Raw genomic sequence first — 18,655 nt, forward strand, 5'->3', positions numbered from 1 at the left:
CAAACGATGTTTTCTACACTAGGGGTGAGGGGGTGGACTTAATCTCACAATGTGTTAGCAATAATGTAATTCAATCAGTTGTTTATTAAATATTATTTTTTCTATTCTTAATGTAAATTCGATAGAATTTAGATGAAAATTGAAATACCGATTTTAATATGTGGATTCAACTGCTTTGATTGGTTTAGGAGAGGTTTCTTCTAGCATGTTTGAATATTATTCATTCACTTCAAATACTTGACTTTTTTTGTGTCATTAAAATAAATTATTGAAGCAATTAACGCATATAAATACATTTAAAATGTGTAAGTCGAGCGTAGCACGTATTGGTTCAAAAATTAAGAAATATGTTGCACTCATCCTATACATGCGTTGTCACATGCTTCTATTATTTGATATAGGTTGCGATTAAGGGTAATTCTCAACTCTGACACTCTTGTGTTAGATATGATATTAATGAAGTTGATTACAGCAATCTGTTTCACTTATTTAAGTTCGAAATTTACTTTTTATAATTTAAATAAATGAATTCAATGTGCTAGAAACATAGCCTAATTCAATGTGTTATAATACAACTGGTTAAATTTTTTATCTTAATTATATGACTATTTGTATTATTGTACAGAATCTTGTTACCGGCAGCTGAAAAATATCTCGGTGGCGTGTTTCGATTCGTCTGTCAAGAAGGTCGTATAACCCAACTCACCTCAATCACTCACTCTCTGTTATCTGGCAGCCTTGTCTTCCTTCTTCGGAGAAGAGACTCGTGGCGACAAAACAAGCGGAAGAAAGAAGCACCGTCGTCAGCTCACAGAACACACAAGAAAGAAACCCTAGATATTCAATCCAATCGATCCAATTCCCCCTAATTGCATGTTTCACTCACCTCAAATGGTGAAGAAGCGAGTCCCCGAATGGCTCAACAGCTCGCTCTGGTCCTCCTCCACGCCTTCTTCTTCCATCGACGACGATCGCGCCCAGCGCTACACCTCCAATCCCACCGCCGCCGGCCCCACCACCGAAATTTCAAGTTCTTCTGCCTCAGACTCTGAGCCAGCTTCCATGGTTCACCCGCCAATCCCTGTTGCTCCTCCCAAATCCACCAGGGAAGACAAGCCTCCTCCCGAGCCCCAATTCACAGATTCATTTCCGGATCACGAAAACAGGAGCAATAACACCGCTCCGTCCCCCGAAGATATCTCCAGACAATCTCAGCTCTTGGCCGAGGTTAGCCTCTCTCTCTCTCTCTCCCCCTCACTCTCTCTGTGCATGTATAGCTGATAAATGATTGGGTTTTCTTAATTTTGTGTTTGCAGCTGTCGAGGAAGGTGATTAATTTGCGCGAATTGCAGAGAATTTCATCGCAGGGCATACCAGATGGTGCTGGGATACGGTCCACTGTCTGGAAGGTGATAATGATTCCTTTTTTTTTTTTTTATTATTATTTTTTATTCCATTTAGTGTTAGGAGGTGTTTGTTTCTAGAGAAAATGCTGGCAATTTCTGGTGAAGATTTAGCTTTATTGTGGATAGAATGATGCTTGAGGACTTGAGAGTTACCCGTCTAGCCGATAGAGCATGACATAGTGAAACAAGTGTGCAATTCTGATTTCCCATGATGCAGCCAAGGAACTGGATTAGTTTTAATGGTTCATAATTGTTGCTTGCAGCTTTTACTTGGATATCTACCACCAGATCGGGGGCTTTGGTCGACTGAGTTAGCTAAAAAGAGGTCACAGTACAAGCATTTTAAAGATGAGCTTTTGATGAATCCTGTAAGTCATGTTTATTGTTTTCTCTCTGCATTTTTATGTTCATGTTTGGGTTTTGAAGATCAAACTGAAAAACTAGATTAATGACATAGGGTTAAGAAGAATAGAGTTTGCTTTGATTTGGAGCATCAGCTGTTCAAATCCATTGAGATGCTGACAAATATTTAAAAAAAAAATGATACTATTGAAGCATCAACTGGTAATGCTAATAGTGCAAAGAGTTGTTCCTGGACAATTTTGTCTAGGAAAGCATATGTCATTAATTTATTTCTGAATTTGAGAGGAGGGTAACCCACAGGTTTTACTGCAAACATTCCAATTGGCCAATGCAGTTATCATTATTTCTCCTTGTAGTGTTGTATATTACATGTTTCTTGGTTCATAGCTTAGGCTTAGCCAGCTTTTTGGGATTTTAATGATTAGGTATGATAGAACAAAAAATAAAAGGTCAAAGTATGCTATGTGATTCATACATTTTTCCTTTTTAAAATTCTGTGAAAATCTGGCTTTCTGAATGTTTCCTTTGGCTAGTCAGTCAGAAATCACGAGGAAGATGGATAATGGCGCTACTTGTGACAAGGATGAATTAAAATGTCAAAGCAAGGGGTTGCTATCAAGATCAGAAATACCTCATGGGGAGCATCCATTGAGTCTTGGGAAGTCCAGCGTCTGGAATCAGTTCTTTCAGGTAAGTAGCTAGTGAACTTACTTGCTCAATTGATTAATGAGCCAACTTTCTTCCATTCCATCATCTGCACAATGAAAAATAATTTTTTTATAAGGCAACTCTAAAATAGTTTCAGAAACCAACAAACGTGTTTCACAGACTTAGAAAGTCATGGTACAAACAAACCGATAGTATTTGGGGAGAACTGATGAAGAAACCCAATGTTTTCAAGTAAATTGTGATGTGATTCAGTTAAAAGTGAAGAATGTAGCTTGTTCCGACCATATTTATGATGTAGTTAATAATTCAACCTTCTGTGTAAATCTTGGTTCATTGTCATGTTTTACCGTTATAGAATGGTGGTAACAGTTTGTGGTGCAAGACCTCCTTTTGAGATATGCAACTCCAATTTTGGATCATGTAGGACACAGAGATCATAGAACAAATCGACCGAGATGTAAAGCGTACTCATCCAGACATGCATTTTTTCTCAGGGGACTCTCAAGATGCTAAATCTAATCAGGTTTGTGCTTGATGTACAGTTCAGACTACAGTACAGACGGTTATAAGATTCATCAAATGCAAGTTACAAACCATTTGGCTAACTTAGTTCTATATAACAATTTCAGGATGCTTTGAAGGACATCCTGGTTATATTTGCCAAGCTAAATCCGGGTATAAGATATGTTCAAGGGATGAACGAAATCTTGGCACCACTGTTCTATGTCTTAAAAAATGATCCCAATGAGGAAGATGCGGTAAGAGTGCCATGTATTTTTTTCTATGTTAGTGTACTTTTGTATGTTAGAATTCAGCCCATAGCAGTTCTTATAAGTGTTCATATGAATGTGAGTTTAAAATTTAGGTAATCACTGTTGAGAGCTGATGTTGAACTTCTGATTGTCCTTCATTTACTTTGAAGTGCATGTTCTTCTGTTCAATATCTCTAAATGGTTATACTTTTCCGGACTTGTAGGCTTAATTATGACAAAAGAGGTTTTAATCATAACATGCACAAAAAGGAGGGGCAATTTAGAGCAATTTGTCATGAAAACTATTCAGCATTGCCTATGATTTCTCATTAACAAAAGAAAATGATGAGTGACTGATTTGAGTGTGGCTATGAACAATAAATTGTGCTAATGCGTGGACAAGGGATGGATACAATGATGTACATCAGTTTATTGTCATTATGCTTTCATGCAATAACACTTTTTCACTGTCATTCTATTTATCATTCTTGGTCACTTTTTCTCATTGTTTCCAAATGTCAAGTTTTGTAGGCCTTTGCTGAAGCAGACACCTTTTTTTGTTTTGTTGAATTATTGAGTGGCTTCCGCGACCATTTCTGTCAGCAACTCGATAATAGTGTTGTTGGAATTCGTTCCACGATAACAAGATTGTCACAGCTTTTAAAGGAACATGATGAAGAGCTATGGCGTCATCTCGAGATCACAACCAAAGTAAGATATTTTATGCATCTATTTGTTATTTTCCAATCTGAGTTCTCTATCTTTAAATATATTTCTCTTTAAATAACAATGGGTGGCTAATGGTTGAGTGTGGCACACGTGGGGTACCTTCTAGTTTACTGATTTTTGTGCATCGAACCTGCAAACAGCTGGAACACATTTGAAAAATGTCTGCATGCTTTGATATTGGTTCACAATGTGTACTTTCACTAAAAAATATTTGAGTTCTTCCTGTCTTTTGGACCACAATTTTTTACTGTTGTATTCTTTTTTGGGAGCTCTCTGATGCCTCCAAATAAATGTTACCTTGAAATGATATGTTACTAGATTCCTTTTAGTTCCTGGTTCAAGGTTATCCAGTGCCTGCCTTAGAGATGTGATCAGAATCAATGATTTTTCGTAGATGGCTGAGAGAATTATTATTTTTGTCTCCTGTTGACAGCCTTATTATTCATCACGTCAAGGTCTTCATGGTTACTCAAGAATGTCATATTTAGTTCACTAAAATACTTGCTTAGTACTGACTGGGTTTTAATTTAAAATGACAGGTCAATCCCCAATTTTATGCATTTAGATGGATCACCCTCCTTCTAACCCAGGAATTCAATTTCGCAGACAGCCTTCACATTTGGGATACACTTTTAAGTGACCCCGAAGGTCCTCAGGTAGTATTTTTATTACTTTCTCTTCCCTTTCTTCTTTTGTTTTCAGGGTGTTATTCACCACCCTTAGATAGTCAATAATATGCAAATCAGTTGAGCTATCAAACTTGACTAGGGTTGAGGTCCCAATATGCAAACTATAAGTGGTGCTCCACCCTTAGGAGTTTGCTTTCGATTCTGTTTTTTTTTTGCCTTTTGTTTGTTTGTATGCTAACAACGAAGCTAACTGACAAATTGTAGGAAACCCTTCTTCGAGTATGCTGTGCAATGTTGATTCTCATTCGGAGGCGGTTACTAGCAGGTGATTTTACCTCAAATCTCAAACTACTGCAGAGCTATCCTCCGACAAACATTAGCCATCTGCTCTACGTTGCCAACAAGTTGCGGGTACAATCCTCAGGCTAATTTACCTTACACTCGCTCCTTTTTCTTGTTCTCTTCCATCATTTTGTGTTTCAAATGTCCATGTTTTGTAAATGACGGGATGTATATGCTCTTAGAGTATCAAATGGTTGCCTTCAATTAATTTGGTTGAATAGTCTGGATAGACTCGTTTCGTTTTTTCCACCAATTCTAGAAGGGTAAAATTGTCTACCTGTGACACTAGTCATACGAGTCGATTTGGTGGATTGTCGAATGGTTTGCGATTATTTTATCTGTTTGTTCTTGTATCAATATTTGGACAGAAAAAGCATGCTAGTAATGATCAATGGGTAAAAACACATTGGCCATGCGCCCCATAGGTTAGAGGGGATCTTTTATGTATGAAGACTTTGACTGACCTATAATTTTGATTGCATTGAAACTCTGTCTATTTCTCATTGCTCGAGACCCTTTCGAGAACGACTCGATCCCTCGTTGCGAACAATTGAAGCCTACTATGACACCCCGAGTAATATGACAGCAAGTGAATACAACACTTACGACGAGATAGCTCGACAAGCACTCGAGATGGGATCGAGCAGTTCTCGAGGGATGCTCGAGTTGTTCTCAATGGGGGCCTTGAGCATGGAAATGAGGCTAAAGGTCTGAATGTAATTCAATTAAGTCATTTTCACACGTAAAGAGGGCAAAATTCTATGCGTATTGAAAATATGGGTAAAAGCCTTCTTGGGTTTGAAAAAATAAACTTTAACGAAAAACTTCCGGTACTGTTTATTTTAACAAAAAAATCACATTTTTACACTAAAAGGTCAATTCTGGTACTATTCGTTTTACCCTTTATTTTGTCTTTATCGTTAAAACTCAACGTTTTCAAGTTTTTTTCATTAGTTTTCCTTTTGAAAAATGAGTTTTTTTCTTCTAAAATTTCCTCCCCCCACCAAAAAAAAAAAACCCCACCAACCCAATTGACTCCAAACCAATTGAAAGTTCAGCCATCCAAGGCACTAAGAAATATTGAAAAACGACAGTAAGCAGCAACACGCTCGGAAGCGCTCCTTGCCTCCCAACTGTTATCATCTACCCTACATGATTAACCCTAACACCGCGAACTTGTATACCAAAGTTGCAAATCACAGTTTGACATGCGCATAATAAAATATAAGTACGCACAAATATTTGACATGTAAAGGTGAATCAACTCTGTACATGGATATAGCCTAGTAAAGGTGAATCGACCCTTCACGAGCGCCCATAAAACACCGAAACCCACAAGGATGGCAGGGTGAGGCTCTCAATAACAACTAAGGTTCTAGAGATGCCTCCACGTAGAGCCTTTGTTCCGTCCAAGCATTCGTTGATGCTCACAACTCATCCCACCGTGGGAGCCATCTCCAGAATGAGCAAGGAGCATACCAAGTAATTTTATGGTAATCGTTTATTTTGTTAAGGCAAGACTCGAAAAATCGTCAGACTGTCACTATGGCCATACAAGGCAGAATCATACAAAGGAAGTCGATTCAATATCATACAGTAGATCACAAGTATATGTTCAGATCACAGCATAACAAATTTGTAACTATCAACGTGTCTCGTGTGTCATACAGCCGTAGTATCAGTGCCAACTTGCCGTCTTCTTTGTCGAAATACTAAATCACAATGGTCGGAGACTCATAGAACATGAACCTGCCACCGATCACCAACATGGAACCGGTCTCAAATCAGACCGCCGAAAAACCATCAGCTTATATAATTAACAGGAGCACGAAATATTCAAAAATATCCAAATGACGAGCAAAACGTGGAGATGTTTGTGAAAGAGGACAAGAAAGGCAATTTCTTTGAAGAAAATATTTAAACAGAATGAAATTATGGGGATATAATGATCACCTGAAAGGCAGAGAGTATGATTAGAGAGACCCCATATACCTTGTCAATTAGGCAGAAAGGTATTCAACGATATGGCGGTGGCACAAGTATCCGCTAAAGGTCCTGCAACTACTTTCTCATCTTTCGGCTACAGATATTGTTGAATTTGATTCCCGGCCATCCGCTGCTTCACTCAACTGGCCCTCCAGAATTTCCAAAACATTATCCGGTGGACATTTATCTTCTGGATTCTTGGGAGATGTTTGGCAGAAACATTCCGGCCAAGAATTTGTATAGAAAGACTCAGGGGGGATCCGCTTGTGGGGCCCGCCAAGGTTAGTCTTGAGCATGGCTTTCCTTACGGCTTCTTCAAAACCAGCTGTCCGTCCCTTCTCTCGATCAATGAAGATTGGAGCAAGAGCTTTCCTGTCTGGTCTAAGTGTGGTCCGGAAGCCATAATAGAGGCGGTGTCCAAGGAGATTGTTGGCAAAGTTGCTAGGGCCATCATATGTAGGCATAAAAATATCAGAGAGGAGACAAACCATGTAGTCCACTGCAGACCCTAACAATCCCTGGGTGTTTTCTGATAGCTCGTCTGTGGGATCCACAGAACTGTGAGTCTCAAGGTGAGGGAACAAAGCCCGAAACGGTTTCATGAATCTCTCCCCGCCAAATAGTTCACCGGCAGCTAGGTATATCCTGGTAGAATTGTTAAACCTCATTGCGCGTAAAATAAGGCCAACCTGCATACAAATGGGGCGACAATTTTGTTAGTATTTTATTTAGAAAATGTCATCTGTATCCTGTTATCTCAAAGTGATAAGAAAAACATAAGATACCGATGCAAGGTAACAGCCATCCAGGTTAATGTTATAATCTTAATATTGATAGGCTCCATATACTGCAGAATATATAGCATTAACAAGAAAGATAATATTACCTCTTCAGGAGTTAATGGGCACTTTCCAATGGCTCTTCTTTCCTCGTAGATGAGCTTCTTTGGCGCGAAATTTTCTTTTCGATACTTCTTCAATATCTCTTGCTCTTTGGGGTTGAAAATATCAAAGCAGCTGGAGAATAATCATACCAGATGTTAAGGCCTCAGATAACATTCTTTTTCAAAATCTAAACTCATGAACTATTTCGGTCTTCGTCCAAAACAAACCAAAAAAATTACCCCTTGCCTAGCTAGTCTAGCGGCTATGAAATATGAAATTTCAATACAAGATATAGAGGCCAACAGTCTAGTCATTCCTCATTTTATGTAAAGATTTCGCTAGTAACTTACCTCATTTTAGTGAGACTATAGACAGCACTGTTGTGCTCGGAATCTTAGTTTTGCCCAATTGACAATAAAATAAAAGGTTAAAGTTCAGTTAAAGTAGTCGTGTTAAATTAATTTTCAACCTTTCTTTTACCTCTTTCTTCTCCTTGTTCTGAATCAACGAGTATCAAACCAATCTGTATCCTATGTCCCTTGAAGCATAAGTTATGCTGGGAAGTGGAAACTATGACAGGGGTTGGTTAAAGGGAACCCCCACTCCCACTTACCCTAAATATTTTACAAAAGTACCATCAAACCTTTGAAAAGTTTAACTCAACGTGTGCGTACACAAACATATTTCTACACGTTATTATGTGTGTGGTTTGCGTTGGGTTTTTTTTTCCGCTCCTATTACATTCTTGTCTTATACCATATGCAACGAAGTCAACAATTTATGTAAGATCCAACCTTCCACCCCCATGTAGATGCAAACTTGAGCATAACAAGATAATCAGATAAGAATGTACCCAGCAAATGCCAGCATATCCATCTCAAAACGAAGATGTATGGACATGAAGTGACCTCGTGAGCGAAGCTTATCTACTATTGATTGACTTATCTTCATTATATTTGTCTTGAACCTCAGAGCATGATAGTTAACTCTGCACCTCAAACGTTGATACTCAGTGTTGTCAATTTCTTCTGCCAAGCGATGTGAAAAGGGAGTAAGATAAATAGCACCATTCTCCTTCATTTTCGCAAGTGCCTCTGTAGTATACCAACTGATTGGAGCGTCTCGAGGGGGACGAAGCTGAGACAAGGTTTAGAGGAAGAGGGAGTTAACATTTCAAACCTATTGAAGAACTCAAATTGATTTCTGATTTTGAAATTGATGAAAAAAAATACAGATGATTTACCTGTACAGCTTTTATCTTCTTGGTTTTCCCATTTTTGCGAATTTCTGGTATTTTTTGTACAATTTTTACATCATACCTCAATGACTGGATAAAATGCTCAACATCATAGATACCGCCAAAACCACTGCACATGTTACATAACAATTTATAGACTTAACAGAAACCAGCATACAATTGACAATGAAAGTGCATAAGACACATTACTCACAGTTCCTCAGAACGAATTCCTTTGCTTTTCCAAGAAAATATAATATTTATGTCATTACCATAAAGTAGGAAGGGAGATATTCATATGAAACTATGCAAAACGATGCTAATGGTTTTGCAAGAAAATCCATTCATGCAGATATCTTGAAGCTTCCTCTTTCCATACAACAAAGCAATAGACCAGTCATTGAAATGTCTTTTTATTCACAGAAAATATGCGACACGTCTCCTATGTATCTGTGTTTCTGTCACAATTTTATCTACCTCATCTCTCTTGGTTAATACTTAATAGCCTCAGTCAGAAAATAAAGGTTATAAGTCTATAAAATGTGAATTTTGAATACACCAAGAAGTCAAATCTGCCTATGTGAATTAAGGATCAAAGAACCATTGAAATGATACCTGTCATCATGCCAAAAAGAGTTTGCATCCAGTTCTGGCAGCACTAGTGTAGCATTCATGATTCTTGCTGCAAGAACTGCATTGCATATCTAAAACATCCAAGGGTGTAATAGCAGGCAAATATTTCCCTCGTCAGATACATGAGTGAAAATATGTAATTACAGACCATAGAAAACAGAAAAAGATACGAACCGCTGTACGTTGTTGATTGAGACCGCCATTACAGCGCACGCGTAGGTAGCCATTAGTCTCACTTGGTGGAGCTGCCACAGTAGAAGCATCAGAACAATTTTAAAACAAACTTATTGAAACCATTAATTGGGAAAAAAAAAGGAAAGACATACGGGGCCAATCAGATCGTGGAGCTGATGATGGTCTCCAACCACCAGAATCAGCACTTCTCCAAAGTTTATCCAAGTTAATCTGCGCAAACATGGCAAGATAACTATGATTCAAATTTTCAGCATATAAAACAATCAGTTCCAAAAGTAACAGTAATTCTTATCTTCCTTGAACGAACAGAACCTCTTAACTTCTTAAAAGTGTTTTGAAGACGAAGGGAGACGTGTGATTTAAGGTGACAAACTAAATGATAACCCACCTTTGTTATCCCTATCGCACACATACATGAACAATGCATAAGCTTGCAAACATTAAAACTTCAACTTAGGGGCCACCACAAAATACGCAATAAAAACTCCTAGTAACATTGAGATGTCGAATTAATATAATCAAAAGCATCTCAGAAGGGTACTTTGTAAGGCCAAATTTTTTCATATTTTTGGATAACGTAAAATTGGAAATGACCCGAGTACTTTACGCTTGATTGCTTCGTTTTTTACATAATTTCATAAACCAAACATCTTGATCGACAAGTTAGAAGATACTGGATCATCATCCTAATTATCTTTGTCATTGATTAGAAAGAACCGCAAAAATATTATAGATCATTAATTTCCAACAATCTCATTCATAACAAAGATAATGCTCGGCACATAGGTGGCAAAACAAAGCAGCAGAATTTAGCTTCCGGCGGTCATTTGAATGCACCTAAACATCTAAATTAACAATCAAATCACTGCTCAACATGATAACATACCTAGAAACCACTCCCAAATACACTGATTTACTCACATAGAGCTCGTAATTCGCATAATTTCCAAGCATCAGTTACATTTGCATACAAATTATCATAATTTAAGTAAACCATCGTCCTTTTCAAGTTAAAGCTCGAGCTGTCATTCGAAAAAAAAGCACTTCTTCATACTCCAGAAATCAAACCGAAAGCGAAATGCCTAAACTTGCATACCAAACTCTACTCACAGTAATATAATAAAACCATCGAATTCGGAAGAACAACTATAAAAAATTTCTCATCAACCAAACAGACTAGACTTCTTCCAAAGCTAAAATTGAACGGAGTAAATCCGAAAGCTCAGCTTTCAACTAACCTCGGAGCCAAATCCAGATCCACCACCACCGCCACTGGTCATGGTCATAACCAGAAACGAAACGGTGCAGATCAGGAGAACCACGACGCCGATCAATAGCCTCCCAATCGTGCCCTTTATCACCCCTCCTCCTCCGGCAGCTTGCTTCGCGTGCTGCCGCCCCGGTCTGCATCAAATCAACGGAAAAAATGGGATTACTTTGTGTCTGGTTAGCGGGAAAGTAGAGAATCGGAGTGAGGGAATGGAAGGAAGTAGTTGGGATTCACCTTCGCATTGTAATTTGTGATGAGAAAATTAAGCTTCTTTCTTCCTTTCTTACACTTCAACTGCTGCCACTTTGTGATCTCAAGTCGCAAGGAAAATATATTCAGTGTTGAAATTATATAAATACAATAAAATAAATAAAAATGAAATAAATTGTTCCGTAAAAATTAATAAAAAAGAAATAAACTGTGTTGGTCGGGTCGGCCACACCCACTATCACAGACAAAGATCGTCTGCCCTCCTACTTTAGGTGCGCTCTCGTATCTTTTTATTTGTGTGGTTACGTTTAAGGCACGTTAATATTTTATATAATTATTTATTTTTATCTTATTATCTTTATAAAAAACAATATAAAATATTGACGTGGCTTAACTGTGACCACACAAAACAGAAATGTACGGGAGGGCACCGAAAGTGGGAGGGTAGACAATCCCTATCCCACTACCACCACCTCAGCTCAATACTCATTTATTCTTCGTAATTACTGTGCTTTTAAAAAAAAATTACTTTTGTTGTCGTGAGAATAAACAATTGTAAAATAAAATTGTTGAGTATTTGGTAAATCTTTTTTTTATCTAAAAGTTCTTTTAACAAAAAAAAATGTCTGAGTGTTTGATAAAAATTTATATAAATTGCTATGAATATGTTCAATGACTAAAAATAATATGATATTTTATGTGATATAATAATTTCAAAACGAATAATGTGGGTGCAATAATTGTAATTTTATAAAATATGTAGAGTTATATTTGCCATTTGAAAATTTCATTAAATAGGCACTCATTACTATGGTTTTTTTTTAAAAAAAAAAACACTTCTTTTAGAAGTATGCTAGAACATACTTCTAGTTTTTTGTGTTTTTCTATCATCATTGACAACAATTTTATTTATTTATTTATAATAAATATGTTTTTGTTTTTGTTTTACCAAACACAATTGATATTACTGATTTTTTACTAAGTTGTTTTTTTTAAAAGCATTACAATCTCAAACCAGCTATAATAAACACAAGTTTGAATACAACTTGCATACACTCCGAGTCCGCATCAACCTTGGAGTACTACGAGTTGAAGAACTCCAATCACAAAAAGGGCTTGATTATTGTGAAACTTTTAGTCCTTTAATCACTCATTCATTAATCTTTTAGTCTTGTAAATATTTCTCATCTCATCAATGTAAGTGTAAACACGAAATTTTCCTGAAACAAACGAGATAAGAACATGTGTACAAAATAATATTTGTATTTGATGATTTAGGGGTTACAATCTCTCTCAAATTTGATCATCTAATTCGATATCCGTAAGGTGTGTATTTGTGGATGTGCGATTGATCCAATGGCCGTCGAGGCTTGATCTTGGATGAACGGTTGAAAGTTTCTTCAAGGGTGATCTTTGAAGGTGGATTTGAGCGGATCTTCAAGGAGCCGTTGGGCTTGATCTTGAGGATGAGTGTTTCTTCAAGGGTCGTTGAGGCTTGATCTTAAATAACGGTGATGAACGGATCTTCAAGGGCTTTTGGGCTTAATCTTGAAGAACAGTGATGAATGGATTTTCAAGGGCTTTTGGGCTTAATCTTGAAGAACGGTTGGATGTATGGATTTGTCGACGTTGTTGATCCAAAGGGCCATTGGGGCTTGATCTTAGGATGAACGGATGATGAACGATGAACACTTTCTTCAAGGGCCGTCGGGACTTGATCTTGAATTGGTGGAAGTTCTTCAAGGGCCTTTGGGGCTTGATCTTGAATTGGTGGAAGTTCTTCAAAGGGTCGTCGGGGCTTGATCTTGAAGGTGGATGATTGTTGATCCAAGGGCTGTCGGGGCTTGATCTTGGAAGAACAATGAACGAAGAACGAAGAAGGCTTTCTTGATTCTTCGGGAACCTGGATGCTTAAGAGCTTTGGAGTTTCAAAGTTTCAGAGCTTCAATGTTTTGGGGTAATATGAATTGGTGAAATGAAATGAATGAAATTGGCTTCTATTTATAGAATTTTCCAAGGTCTAATTTTGAATATAATATTTCAGATGAAATAAGTCGTTTCTGCCAGGTGTTGACACGTGTCCTGTTTGATGACTTTTCCAACTCATTTCAATTTTTCATCAAGTCACACGTTACGTGTAAAATTTATGTAATACATGAGCGTTGAAACTTTGATTTATCGGTCAACATTTATTTACCAAAATTTCGATGTCTACAATAAGATTTACTCTCAACACTAGTTATATTAGTATCCATAATTGATTTATTATGTGTAATATTAATTGATATATCCCCATTCAATTCGAATTAGCAAAAGCAATAGCTCATTGAATAATATGGACTCCAAACATTCATGATTTGAATGTCGGAAAGTTGAAATGAGCGTAGATCCAGAGATTCCTGAATAGGTTAACCTTTTGAATTGCAACTTAATCCATGTGCCTTCGAGAACACGGGCACATGTGGTGCATGGCTGACGTCAGCTTGTGCCGTAAGATGTGAGTAAAGTCTCGTAATGAGCACAACTTTTGTGTTTAGTTGTCATCGTTGAGTTTAGAATCCTGAGTAGACTGCTGGTGGTGTTCTTTCAAACACTTTAAATGTTTTTTCCGAATTCACTTACATTTTTATTAAACTAATTACATAAATATTTTCACCAAAATTACTTTTAATCATTTTAAAAATATTTCTAAACAATTTCATAAATTTTTCATTTAAAAGCAAAGTGCTTCCCTTGTAAGGTCTAGAGCTTTTGTGCTTCCATAGTAAAGTCTAGAGCTTTTCACAGTACACAAAAATGGCGTCTCAGTTGCAGAAGATCGAAGGAGACGAATCCGTACTGCTCCGCGTAACACATTCCAATCTGAAGACCTTCTCCGCCGACATCCGCTTCTCCCTCCAGAGCTCCGTCGAGTCCGTCAAGGACAAGCTCTGGCGCAAATGCGGCACCTCCGTCGATTCCATGTCCCTCCACCTCTACGACGACGCCAACACCCTAGTCTCCACTCTCACCGACAACTCCAAACCCCTCGGCTTCTATTCCCCTCACGACGGGTCAGCTCTCCCTCGCCCCGGCTCTCTCGCATGTTATTTGTTAATTGTGATTATTTATCTGGTTGCATTCTGGATTAGTAAGATTGTTGCCTACATCGTGTTTGATAAAATGCCGCAATGAATGTATGTTAGAGAAGTATAAGAATATGAACAGACAAGTTGGTGCAAAATTGTAATACAAAGATCAATTTGGTGTATATGAAACCGAAACTGAATCGAGGGTATACAAAAAGGAGAAAGAATTGAAAACTGACTGTATGAATTGATAGGGGCTTGTAGAGCGTGTTACAATGCCCTTATAGACAGAATTTTGCCTCTACTTTGTCCATGTCCACCAGAATTACTCTATCGAATTCAAGTTCCTAGCACATGTATTCTTCTCCGAAAATATAATGAGAGCGCGCCTTATCTTTTGATTAATTAATCATCCCGTTTCTAACCCACATGGACGATGGATCCGTCCATGGTGATTGCTTTACTCTAAATTACTATCATATTGAAATAGACGTATGAAAGAGATGTTGATGAGTTGCTCTCATCAATGTGGGACAATAGCACTTTTAATTTTCATTCGAACTCCAAGAATGTAGAATATGATTTAGTGATTCTTTTGGTTGGCGATCTCTCTAGGTTGGCCAGCTACTCAATCTGACAAAGTGATACCAATGTTTGTTAGAAACTACTGGTTCACAGTTGCAGTGTTTTGTTATTGAGACCAATGTTTGTTAATTGTGATTTTTTGTTTGTTTTTTGTGTTTTCGAAATCAAAAGATTCCGGCTACATGTTGTAGACTTGGATCCTTCGTCCGTGACCTCCGGGGGATGGCTGGAGGACACATCGTTGGTGGAGAAGTACACCATTTCACAAGAAGCTTATGAGAAGAGGGATGGTGAGAGTTTCCCAATATATTTGTAATTTTATGTGAATAATGTCTGTGAAATGTGTTTTTATTTAGTTCAATGCATATTCTTATTGTTTTGTCTGAGGGTTCGTGTTTCCGGGGTTTTGTGATCAGGTACTTTCAGAAAATTTAAGGACAAATTGGTATTGCAGAACCCATCAGCAGTTGAGAACAAAGTAAGCCGTTCCTATATATGTTATTTGTTCCTTCTGTAATCAAATTACACCCCGTTGCTTCTACCGGTGTTTGCTAATCATGAATCAAATTGAGTTGCCTTAGTTGTTAGTCAGCATTGCATGTGGAAGTGAATGGATGTGTTGATAAGTTTGTTGACAGAAGTTTCTCTTTGTAGATACCAGAGAACTACATGGAAGATCTCTGTGTGAATATTAAGGTCCGTACTTTTCCCTTTTTAGTTATTGGTGATACAAGCATTTTCAGTCCTTTAAAATTAATCTATAATATTTTATAAGTATGAACTGGCGTCGGTTAATAATGAACTTAGATATGCTGAATAGAAGATGGAAAAGAAGAAGCTTAAGAAACCAATAGATTCTGATTGCAGATCAAGTAAATTTCTATAAGACATTAGTCACTATTTATAATATTCGTATCGCTACTTGATCTTGTGGAATCACACTGTACTTTAATGAGCTGCATCTACACTTGATTCATAGACCACTCAGTAAAATCTCTTTCTTTCTTTAAATACTTGAGTTATATGAATGTATACTTTTCTGGTGGCCATATAATCTATGAAATTTAAGATAGCGCGAGTTAAAGTTTGTAGAATTTAAGTGGACTTATTCAGAGTATTGTGCCATTAAATGGTGAGTGTGTAAGAATAATCTGACCCTTAGACAACCGAAGAATATGAAGTCATAGTTGACTTCAATAGTAAGCTTCTTCTCTTTTGCAGAAACAATATGCTCGACTTACAATAGGCCTAAGTCCAATAATGAGCACCATATATTGTGAGGGCAGTGGCCACTATTTATATTGAAACAATCCTTGTGATTCCCCTATTAAAATCAGGGTAGGAAACTGACACACAATTCCCATCCAACCATGAGTGCTGAGTATCAAAATTTAATTAAAGTTTCAATCCCAAACTGATTAGGACAACTTTAAACTCTTCAACAAGATCTTTCTATACCAATTTGTAACACTATAGCCAGTTTCTAGCAATGACAATCATACTCATATTCTAACAGATTGTCCTTCAAACCTTGTCGGTTTGAAGCATTAGCATCTAGGCGAATCATTTTTTAGATGCGGTTGGCATTTTCTTCAGCATTCTATATGGAACTTGAACTGTAGTTTAATATGAATAAATGAACTTTTTAATACCATTTTCTTTCTTGCTTTCTTGTATTTTGTCTAGGAGTTGAGATAATTCTTGCTTTCCATAATCTTCTTCAAATTACATGTGTTAAGTTTTAATTTATCTTGTCTTATTTCTTGCGGAGCAATAATCATGATTGCGTTAGATGTCTTCATTTATATGTTGAAGGTAGGAGATAGATGTGAAGTTGAACCAGGGGCTAAAAGAGGTGTTGTTAAATTTGTTGGTCGGGCGGAACCTCTAGGTCCTGGTTTCTGGATTGGAGTTCAATACGATGAACCCTTGGGAAAGCATGATGGCATGTAAGTGAGCTCCTAAATCATGAGACGTCTTTTTGATTCTCATATGCCAATAGTAAATATTGTCAATTTTCCTTTTTGTGTTCCCAACATATTTCTCAGTTATAAAATTTAAAATGCTTTGGGAATTAATCTTGCATTCCCGTCTTCTGTATATTATTTGGTTGACGTTATTCCCCTTCTTCATGTGATAGGGTGAAGGGAACGCGTTATTTCAGTTGCCCCCCACTTCATGGTGGAATGGTTCGGCCAGAAAAAGTAAAGGTTTGTATGCCTTACTTTGGACACGCTTTAAAATGTTTTCCTCCTGATCTCCTTGTGAAGATGTGAAGTATCTTAATCTTTGCTTCCATTTGGTTATTTGGCAAGAAGTAGGAATGTGTTTGTTTTAAACTTTAATACGACCTGTTAGCTCATGTTGCCACCCATCTGTGTGCTTGGAATAAATCCCCTTGTCATGACAAAAGAAATAAATAAGCCAAGATGACAAACACAAGGGAATACCAAGATACATATTTCAGCAAAAACCAGCCTACGCCCCCGACTAGCTTTCACCTTTCCAAAATAAACTGGTACAAAATAATGCTCAAGAACTACTCTTAAACCCGAGCCTTTGCATCCAATATGGATACCCCTTGTACACCCTCTCTCAAGTCATAGAAGTCTACTCTACCTTTCTCCAGTTCTCCCTCCACCAACTCACCTTTTGTTCTCAAAAGAAAACACTTTGAGTTGAATGAGGAATGAGGCGGAAGCCTCCATAACAGTCACATGCGTGATAAAAAGTTACTGAAAGCCACTTTGTAAATATTCAACCAAAAAGTTTTGGCCACGATGTTTCCACATTTTATATGCCTGCATACTCTTCTGTATCTGATTCTTCACAAGTTGTTAACACCGTTCTGGTGCTAAAACCGTTCCAATCTGAAATGTTAAATGCAATTATTTTAAATGACCTAGAGAAAGACCCTGCTTATGAATTGAAAGGATTTCTTTACAACATGGCCTTTTTGTGTATTCACTGTACGACTTCTTTATGGATTTGACTAATGTGACGAGTACACTTTCAGGTTGGCGACTACTCTGAACGCGATCTATTTGAGGAGGATGAAATTTAAGCAGGTCTTAACGAGAGTACTTCTGTACTTCCATGTTTCGGCGTGACCCTTTTGAAGCAATCATGTTTAAGTTTCCTTAATTACATTTGTTTTTGGTTGTAATATTATCGGGAAGGAGTTATGCGTGTGAAAAATCCTTTGAAGTGTTCATGGCAAGGGAAAAGTTGTTAAGGTTCCTCAAGGGTCGGAGCGGAACATTCGTTTTGAGTCTGCCACCCGTAGTAGGTTACCGGAATGCTTGCTAGTTGCTTTGCAGCTTGTTGGGAGGAAATCTGGGGATAAAAGAGGGTAAAGAAACGATGGTGTTGTCGAGGTTCTTCGGATTGGGTTTTCTTACAAGTGTGTTAAGAGATTGCCAACTGGAGTTGGAATTCATAATTTGTGTTGGGATTATAGGCTGCTATGAATGTGAAGTGGCAAGTACACATTATCATCTAATGTGTTTGGGATTACTGAGTTTGTGAATATCTATAAAAAATATCTAAAACAAAATAGAAAATTTGTAAGTTTCGCGTAGCGTGCATGATTAAAAAATGCATATTGTGCGTGTTTAAGTGTGTGCGGAGAGGTTAGTAACAATTAATTAGGTATATATATGGCCATACTGTATAACCCAAAAACTTAATTCTGCCG

At 37.4% G+C, this 18,655-nt stretch overlaps 3 protein-coding genes across 4 annotated transcripts; 2 read left to right on the forward strand and 1 right to left on the reverse strand.

The window, feature by feature from the left end:
• Positions 1-670: 670 nt before the first annotated feature.
• Positions 671-5,113, forward strand: LOC126618640 (uncharacterized). The gene is made up of 9 exons (XM_050286756.1): positions 671-1,227; positions 1,317-1,409; positions 1,670-1,774; positions 2,307-2,459; positions 2,863-2,961; positions 3,068-3,196; positions 3,722-3,901; positions 4,459-4,575; positions 4,813-5,113. Exons 1-9 carry the CDS (start codon positions 874-876, stop codon positions 4,975-4,977), a joined length of 1,395 nt encoding a protein of 464 aa, XP_050142713.1. The 5' UTR covers positions 671-873; the 3' UTR covers positions 4,978-5,113.
• A 1,263-nt stretch (positions 5,114-6,376) lies between these two features.
• On the reverse strand, positions 6,377-11,489 carry LOC126618639 (O-fucosyltransferase 1). Of its 2 annotated transcripts, none has more exons than XM_050286754.1 (10): positions 11,330-11,489; positions 11,064-11,229; positions 9,957-10,035; positions 9,805-9,875; positions 9,613-9,701; positions 9,004-9,127; positions 8,614-8,897; positions 7,763-7,892; positions 6,883-7,565; positions 6,377-6,639 (listed from the first exon to the last, which is right to left on the reverse strand). In XM_050286754.1, exons 1-9 carry the CDS (start codon positions 11,335-11,337, stop codon positions 6,960-6,962), a joined length of 1,557 nt encoding a protein of 518 aa, XP_050142711.1. In that variant the 5' UTR covers positions 11,338-11,489; the 3' UTR covers positions 6,377-6,639; positions 6,883-6,959. The 2 variants fall into 2 exon arrangements, with proteins under 2 accessions (XP_050142711.1, XP_050142712.1); XM_050286755.1 differs by having other exon boundaries at positions 6,844-7,565.
• Positions 11,490-14,023: 2,534 nt separating this feature from the next.
• LOC126618646 (tubulin-folding cofactor B) lies at positions 14,024-18,474 on the forward strand. The gene is made up of 7 exons (XM_050286768.1): positions 14,024-14,358; positions 15,130-15,248; positions 15,375-15,436; positions 15,613-15,654; positions 16,774-16,907; positions 17,099-17,168; positions 17,975-18,474. Exons 1-7 carry the CDS (start codon positions 14,102-14,104, stop codon positions 18,020-18,022), a joined length of 732 nt encoding a protein of 243 aa, XP_050142725.1. The 5' UTR covers positions 14,024-14,101; the 3' UTR covers positions 18,023-18,474.
• Positions 18,475-18,655: the final 181 nt, after the last annotated feature.

The sequence above is a fragment of the Malus sylvestris genome, chromosome 4, assembly GCF_916048215.2.
Source record: "Malus sylvestris chromosome 4, drMalSylv7.2, whole genome shotgun sequence".
NCBI lineage: Eukaryota > Viridiplantae > Streptophyta > Magnoliopsida > Rosales > Rosaceae > Malus > Malus sylvestris.

What these genes read in the sequence shown, in the direction of transcription:
- LOC126618640 (XM_050286756.1), top strand. Translation starts at nt 874, where the DNA reads ATGTTTCACTCACCTCAAATGGTGAAGAAGCGAGTCCCCGAATGGCTC. An exon ending in AATCTCAGCTCTTGGCCGAG is followed by an intron (nt 1,228 to 1,316) that starts GTTAGCCTCTCT and finishes TTGTGTTTGCAG; the next exon opens with CTGTCGAGGAAGGTGATTAA. An exon ending in ATCCCAATGAGGAAGATGCG is followed by an intron (nt 3,197 to 3,721) that starts GTAAGAGTGCCA and finishes CAAGTTTTGTAG; the next exon opens with GCCTTTGCTGAAGCAGACAC.
- LOC126618639 (XM_050286754.1), bottom strand. An exon ending in TCAATCAACAACGTACAGCG is followed by an intron (nt 9,702 to 9,804) that starts GTTCGTATCTTT and finishes TGGATGTTTTAG; the next exon opens with ATATGCAATGCAGTTCTTGC. An exon ending in AGAAGATAAAAGCTGTACAG is followed by an intron (nt 8,898 to 9,003) that starts GTAAATCATCTG and finishes ACCTTGTCTCAG; the next exon opens with CTTCGTCCCCCTCGAGACGC.
- LOC126618646 (XM_050286768.1), top strand. Translation starts at nt 14,102, where the DNA reads ATGGCGTCTCAGTTGCAGAAGATCGAAGGAGACGAATCCGTACTGCTC. An exon ending in CATCAGCAGTTGAGAACAAA is followed by an intron (nt 15,437 to 15,612) that starts GTAAGCCGTTCC and finishes TTCTCTTTGTAG; the next exon opens with ATACCAGAGAACTACATGGA. An exon ending in ATCTCTGTGTGAATATTAAG is followed by an intron (nt 15,655 to 16,773) that starts GTCCGTACTTTT and finishes TATATGTTGAAG; the next exon opens with GTAGGAGATAGATGTGAAGT.